This window comes from Rhagoletis zephyria, unplaced genomic scaffold (genome assembly GCF_001687245.7).
Source record: "Rhagoletis zephyria isolate East Lansing unplaced genomic scaffold, Rhagoletis_zephyria_1.1 Rzeph_scaffold_00515, whole genome shotgun sequence".
Lineage (NCBI taxonomy): Eukaryota > Metazoa > Arthropoda > Insecta > Diptera > Tephritidae > Rhagoletis > Rhagoletis zephyria.
This window is the reverse complement of record NW_016157599.1, coordinates 151380-159468: the sequence shown is the minus strand read 5'-3', so window position 1 is coordinate 159468 and position 8089 is coordinate 151380. Positions and strand designations below refer to the sequence as shown.

The 8089-nt window shown below is 32.6% G+C and overlaps 1 protein-coding gene across 5 annotated transcripts in view; it reads right to left on the bottom strand.

Moving 5' to 3' along the window:
- The window catches only part of Sytalpha (Synaptotagmin alpha), a 164943-nt gene that overhangs the window by 41905 nt on the left and 114949 nt on the right, over positions 1-8089 (bottom strand). For all 5 annotated transcript variants that reach the window (XM_017612240.1, XM_017612238.1, XM_017612239.1 and 2 more), the window contains one exon: positions 6303-6606. In XM_017612240.1, coding sequence (XP_017467729.1) covers positions 6303-6606 — 304 coding nt within the window. The remainder of the gene's footprint in view (positions 1-6302; positions 6607-8089) is intronic.

The following is an 8089-nucleotide window of genomic DNA, read 5'->3' as shown; positions in this document are numbered from 1 at the left end:
TAAACCTACTATCGGCCATCAGTCACGTTGCACTTGCATATGCACTATTTCCGAATATTGCCCAATCGTTGTTGTGCCAATTATTATTGCTGATCGAATATCAAATTGGTTAATGCGGTGTCAGCAATTGTGCGGATGCGCGTGTGGAGTTGCTGACCGTTGGTAGAAGTCAATTCTGCAGAGCTGTTGTAAACTGTTGCGTTAACTTATATACATATTTACTTATGTATGAATGTATTTATATCGTTTTATGTGCCACTACTGATTATGTATAAACTGCCACTGAGCAAACGCGCATCAGTAAAAAAGGCGAGTGCAGCACCGTACTCGTGATAGAAGTGAAACTTCTTAAAAAAACATATGTGTTTCAATGGAATTGAATTCAATGTTAAATATTTGAATAAATTATTTAGATTTAGATAGGGTTTTTAGCGGTTTATTTGGGAAAAATAAAACATTTAGATTTTTGTTTGGATTTTCGTTGATTTTAAATTTGCTTCCCCAAAATAATGGATATCAAATAAAACACCTCTTTAAGGTAAAAGTTTCGAGTGACGAAAACTGAACTAGAAACACAAAATTTATGATAGCAATTTCGTGACGAAAATTATACGCATTTTTTTAACTGCCCTGGAAACTGACGCAAAATAGTTATTTATTCGGAACGTTGCGAAATTCTGTCTACTCTTAGCAACACAACATAAAAAATCAGAACTTTAGCAATGATTCGTATGAATAAAACTATTTTGCGTCAGCACCCTGATAAACAAAAAATTTTCAGGTAAAAGTGTCACCATTTTTGAAATATTTATATTTATTTGAATAAAAAAAGGAACAGTCCAGCGCCTTCGTCTTGGTCTGCAGGCTGTATCGGAGATACAGCCGCTATATTTAAACGTAGAATACGTGGTATGGCTAAGAGCATATCCAAGTCAAAAACGAAATCACACACTAAGAAAAAAAGGGTTTTTCCAAAATTTTACAAATTTACATACTTCTAAGTGAAAAGAACTCAATGAGAATATAAGCGAAAGCCCTATTTTTATTTTTATTTTATACCATTGTTTTTTTCTACAGCTTACTGAGATTTAAAGATTTGAAATTTTGAACAGAAAAGATATTTATTGAAAAAACTTAATATAAAATTGTTTGAGCGCTTGAAAGAAATTTAATTCAAACTGAACATTTGAAAACACATTTACATGTTGTGGTTGTAGCTAAGGGCGCAGAGATACTTGTTACTATTTGTTAACTTTCGGGAAGACTCGGGTTCGAATGCTGTTAAACGCAAAATATAAATTTTGATTTTTCTTAATTACGAAAAAGTATCAATAAAGTACAGAACGAAATCATATTCAGACGAAAAAATCTCAAAAAAAAAAATCGACAACTAAACCTAAAAAAATATCGATAACAAAATCGATATAAAATATCGATAAACCAATCGATAAAAATATCAATAAAAAAATCTATGAAAATATCGATAACAAACTCGATAAATAATCGATAACAAAATCGATAAAAAAATCGATAACAAAATCGATAAAAATATCGATATCAAAAGCGATAATAATATCGATAAAAATATCGATAACAAAACCCATAAAAATATCGATAACAAAAGCGATAACAATATCAATAGAAAAATCGATAAAAATATTGGTAACAAAACCAATAAAAATATCGATAAAAATATCGACAACAAAATCGATAAAAATATCGGTAACAAAGTCGATTATAATATCGATAGCAAAAACGATAAAAATATCGATAACAAAACCGATAAAAATATCGATATCAAAATCGATAAAAATATCGATAACAAAATCGATAAATAATCTATAATAAAATCGATAACAAAATCGATTAAAGTGTCGATAACAAAATCGATAAAAATATCGATCATTATATCGATAAGTTCCGAAAATATCGATAGAAAAATAAATAACAAAATCGATCATTATATCGATAAGTTCCGAAAGTATCGATAACAAAATCGATAAAAATATCGATAACAAAACCGATGACAAAATCGATTAAAATGTCGATAACAAAATCGATAAAAATATCGATCATTATATCGATAAGTGAAAATATCGATAGCAAAATAAATAACAAAATCGATCATTATATCGATAAGTTCTGAAAATATCGATAACAAAATCTATAAAAATATCGATAACAAAATCGTTAGCAAAATCGATAACAAAATCGATAAAAATATCGATAACAAAACCAATAAAAATATCGATAACAAAATCGATAAAAATATCGATAACAAAATCGATAATAAAATCGATAACAAAATCGATAATAAAGAGATAACAAAATCGATAAAAATATCGATCATTATATCGATAAGTTCCAAAAATATCGATAGCAAAATCAATAACAATATCGATAAAAATTTCGATAACAAAATCGATAAAAAAACCAACAAAATATCGATTATATCGATAAGTCCCGAGAATCCCTAAAATCCCGAAATAGTTCCGAGATTGAGTCTCTGTGCCTTTATCTATATCCTTTTCTCTACAACTACCTTTATTTTAATCTTTCTTCCTCTATCTTCATCTATACTTTTATCGGTATCCTCATCCGCATCTTTTTCTTTATATTTATCTTTGTTTTTATTTTTATGTTTATCATATTCTTCATATACATATTCCCCTTCACCTTTGCACTTATACATATAAGTAAAGTGTTTAAATTTACCTTGGTCTTCATGTTTGCCTTTATCTTTACTCAACTTTGTTTTTGTGTTTATTTTTACCTTGGCCTTTATCCTTTTCTTTATCTATGTACGTCCTCACCTTTACTTTTATTCTTGGATTGGACTTTTTCTAAATGTTGTTTCACTTCGAAAAGTCTTCGCGTATTATGCATACATGTGTTCATATATGTATGTACATATATAATATGTATGTACATATGTATGTATAGACATACATAGATTACTAAAAATAGAAACAGATCCACATTAACTGCAATCAACATATGTACGTATGTATGTATTTACATATGTACACACGCTGCGATTAGGTTATAAATAGCGCGCCTCTGTTTATCAAAAGCCGCATTACATACGCATACATACTTTTTGTCTCCTTCCCACACTTCCAACATATGCACGTGTTTGCAAAATGATGACGAGGTGATTTTGTATGGAAAATCATTTATGCCCATATATTTGAATAAAATAAACATATATAGAAGATATCAACCAATACTTCCCATATACCAAACGAAAGGAAAACTCTTGAATTTTTGATTAAAGAAAACAAAAACAAAATCATTCGAGCGGTTTTCGAGCATTTTGGTAATGAAAAAAATTTGCAAATTTTTTCAACAATTTTTTGCCTTAAAATGCTCAATATTTGTTAAATTTATATAAAATTTGTACCCGATAATATTTCTACTGCTCCAAAGAACCTATATCCCGAAAATGAAAGTTATATATGCCAACAATAAGTTGCTAGAGCACTTTAAAGGCTCAAAATTTACCCCATAATAAGGCAATGTTTACCGTTGTTTTTACGACAGAAACCGAATTGGTTATTTTGGGATTTTTAACATTTTGATATTTTCCTCCCCAACTTTGACTATCTCTGGTAAAAAAAAATTTCTGAGCTATAAAAAGTTATAAGTTATGTTCTGAGATATAACTTTACATTACATAAAAAAATTGATCATTTAATAAAGATTTCAGAAAAGTGCCACTCTTGCTGTTTCGAATAGAAAAAAAGTTATAGCCGCTTTTGTGGGCAAAGGACTGAGACACGCTAGAATGTATTTAATAGATTTAAATTTAAGTTGCTCTTGTTACCGACCAATGACATGCTAAATAGTACAAAGGTACATTATAACCTGCTCCTGACATTATTTTATGTTTTTTTTCGGTATGTGGACCAGGGACCGATCTATTCGAAAATATCGTGTTATGGTCCGATTTGCTTATAATTTGGCACGTAGGTAGCTTTTGCCTGGATTAGCATATAGGATCCTTCTCTTTTAGGAAGTGGACCACCGACCGCTCTATTCGAAAAAATCGTATTTATTAGCATATATGACTGTTGTTTTCCGGGAAGTCGACCAGGAACCGATCCAATCGAGGAAATCTTATTTATGGTCCGATTTGCTTAAAATTTGGTACGAAGGTAGCTTTTTGCTTAGATTAGCATATGTGATTATTTTTTCCGTGAAGTGGACCAGAGACCGACCTATTCGAAAAAGTTTTATTTATCGTCCTATTTGCTTGCAATTTAGATTAGATTGACATACAGGATACATTTTTTCTTATAATATGTTCCGTTTTGTTTAAAATTTGAGGCGTACGCAGCTTAGTGATGGATTAACATATAAAATACTTTTTTCTTATAGGTGGACCAGGGACCGATCTATTATATAGAATAGAATTGAATGATTGTTTCGCAGTTCGAAATATTTTAAGGCGCCGCAAAGCAGCGGGAATTGGCTATTTATCGATACTTATTATATATACTAATTATATTAAGAGGTGTGCCACCTTTTTGCAAGAAGTGATCTCGCGAACGGCTGTACCGATTTTTTTGAAATAGACTTTTTTTGTTATAGCCATCGCATATTTCGCATGTGGTAGAGTCCTGGAACTTGGTATGAAGGTTTTGAAATCAAGCCTATACTCTTGGATAAAAGTGGGGGTTATTGGTGAAGAGGGCGTGGTGCCTTCCTAACATACTGACAGTTTTACCTATCTATAAATACATACAGTGACGGGCAAAACTGTAACATGGTGTAATACTTTTTACTTCAGTCATCGCTATCTTTCCAAGTTCTAACGACTTTCATACTGTTGTTGTATATTATTATTGGTACACCTGTACTTCCTCTCTCATAATGATTTGAAGTCAATCCAACAACAATAATAAAACCAGCAGACAAAAATGTAAATTAAGGCAGATGTTACAGTTTTGCTCGTCCCTGTATATAATTCTTCGGTACGTGTGTTTTCGAGTGAACTCCTCCTAAACGACCGAAATGATTTTAATGAAATTTTTGTTCACAACTTTATGATTTGTAGCTCGTTTCTGTAACAATTCTATACCAAGGCGAATTGAGATATGAATTCGCCGACCTATTCTCTATTGCTAATGAGTAGAAAGACGTATATTCTCTACCAGTAGAGAAATAATCGGTAGATAAGAGTTACAGAAACGAGCTACTGATCTGGATAATATTCAAAATATGTATTGGTAACGTGAAGGGAAATATTTCTGCGAAAAAATGGCTCGCCAGGTGGCTCGCTCCGATTTGCCTCATAAACAAGATGGTATATTGGTAACGGTAGGAGCAATACTATTGAAAAAAAGAGCCGCAAGGTGGCGCTGGAGTCGAGTTGTTGCTAAAAATCGCCAAGTGAAGTAATTCGGAGACACCAGGGAACAAAATCAAATTACCACCGTTAAATCGACCACCATAACCATTGCGGCCCTTGCGACCGCGACTAAACATAATAAAGACAATTCTTGATGAACGCCTACAAATTCGATTGTAAGACATTTATGGTATTTCGTCTGAAATAAGTCTATGTATATTGGATTTCTGTGGACCAATGATGTTCTCTCATTTTGAAATTGCCACCACCTTTTCTATACAGATTCAAGGACGATTCACCATCGAGCCGGATCATTGTTTCCGCAAGAACTTCTTCACGGACATAACGCTTTCGTTGCGTTATTTAAGACGGCAACGGAGGATAAGCTTTCTGACGACACAAAACCAAATGTGAATGTTAATTGTGGTGAACACTTTGTACCAAGTATTTGAATAAAGAAATAAATTTTGGGCGGGACAAAGTTCGCCGGGTCTGCTAATAAAAAACAAAGTTGCGGAACAACATTTTCTTCATTGAAAATTATTATTTTTGCGAGCGCTAACTGAACAATTTTTGATATGGGACCGAAAGAAAAAAAAACATTCGTTTTATTTGACACAGTCTAATGTACATACATATGAGCATATCGCACGTTTAAAAATAAAGATATTTGTTTAAAAACTTTAATTTTGTAGGAAAACTTTTTCTTAACAGCTAAACATTCGAAAAATCCAATCTGTTAATGTCGAATGCAAACGTCTAGTTGTTTATGACCGTTTAGTTGAAAACGTCAAGAGAAACGGTTATTCGATTTATTTTTGATTCGAGATTTTTTTTATTTTTTATGGCTCTTGGTAACATTAATAAAATCCACAGTCTGCTGTCATTAGCCCCACATGCACCCACCCCTGGTATATGTATTGTATAGAAAAAGATTAGCCAAACCTACCCAATAGTCCATCGTGAACGACAGTGAATTCAATCAGACAATTCTTTAGCGTCTCTTTATTGGCATCAAAAGTGAGTGCTTCATTGTATACTGGATTAATAGTGTTGCGTGCTACGCCGGTTTTGCGCTTCTTAATTTTCTTGCCAGCCGATAGCAGAGCTACTTTTATATATGGATCGGATGAGTTACGAGAATCATCTATTATGCGCAAGTTACGCGCTTTTATTATTACAACTGTAAGACGCTCAGCCGATGGTAAAAATGATAAGGAAACCATGATATCACCCAAGTCGACTTTTAGGTCCTAAAAATAAAAATTCAAAAATTATATACTAAATAAATATTCGGAACAATAATATTATTTAGTATAATACGATTTAGTATCTATGTATATTAGACCGCTTCACCAAAAAAAGTTGCGGTTTTTCCACCGGGATTACAAAATTTATTATATTTTAAGACTTCCACCAAAATATTTCGGAAAAAGGTTAAGATTTACGAGAGCTGGACCGATGATCGATTGAGCTCTTGGCTCCATCCTTATCTGCTCACACAAGCTCTCGGCTCAATCCTTATCCATTCGTCTTGAAATATACTGGCCAGGTATGCGATTGCTTTATAAAAACGAGAACCATTTTGAAATATGAGTGTTTTTACTCTCTAGTAGATAACTTGCATAATTAACATACGCAGTTTTGCATTTTGTTGATACGCGGTTTTGTACTTTAAACGACGATATATGTGGGTATATGAATAACGACTGCTTAAAATCGATTTCAAATCTGTACTTTCGCTGTAGAAATTTTAGGTCTATATTATGTAGTTGGACTATTGTCAATAGAGGTGAAGAAAACATCGTGGCACTATTGATGCATCGATGTTTTTGCATTTTTTGCTAAACATCGATGGTTTATGGCGTCTATCGATGCTTCTTTTGTATACTTCTGCGCATGTAAAATGAAATAATAGGGGTCTTCCCTTAAACTCGTAAAAGCCTCGTAAAGCTCCTACATTTACGAGCCTCGTATAATAACTATTTTCAAGCTCTCGAGAATTTACGAGGCAAATCTGATGCGTAAACAACCTCGTAAACTTCAGTGTTGCCGAGGGGCCGAATGAAAAAAAATAAAAAATACGCGAATAAAACGAATGAATTTCATCCACTAATTGTATTGACTTCTGCTAATTTTCGGAATTTTTAGGGGATTTTAGCCATGAGTGATAGTGACAAGATGGAGGGTTGTTATGGAAAATACTACGAAACAAGAATTGCTTCAAAAAATCCTGGTTGATCTGTCAAACAGTCACTTTACGCACCAACTTACACCTTTTCGCAGAGGGGCGGTCCCATAAAAGCCTCGTAAACTTACGAGTTTTACACGGTTTAAGACTTTACGAGTTTAAGGGAATGCCCTAAATATTAGTTTCTAGTTTGTAGCCTTTCGAAACAAAAATCAAAGTAGTTTTTAAGACATTCAATAAAAAGGAACAGTCCAGCGCCTTCGTCTTGGTCTGCAGGCTGTATCGGAGATACAGCCGCTATATTTAAACGTAGAATACGTGGTATGGTTAAGAGCATATCCAAGTCAAAAACGAAATCACACACTAAGAAAAAAAGGGTTTTTCCAAAATTTTACAAATTTACATACTTCTAAGTGAAAAGAACTCAATGAGAATATAAGCGAAAGCCCTATTTTTATTTTTATTTTATACCATTGTTTTTTTCTACAGCTTACTGAGATTTAAAGATTTGAAATTTTGAACAGAAAAGATATTTATTGAAAAAA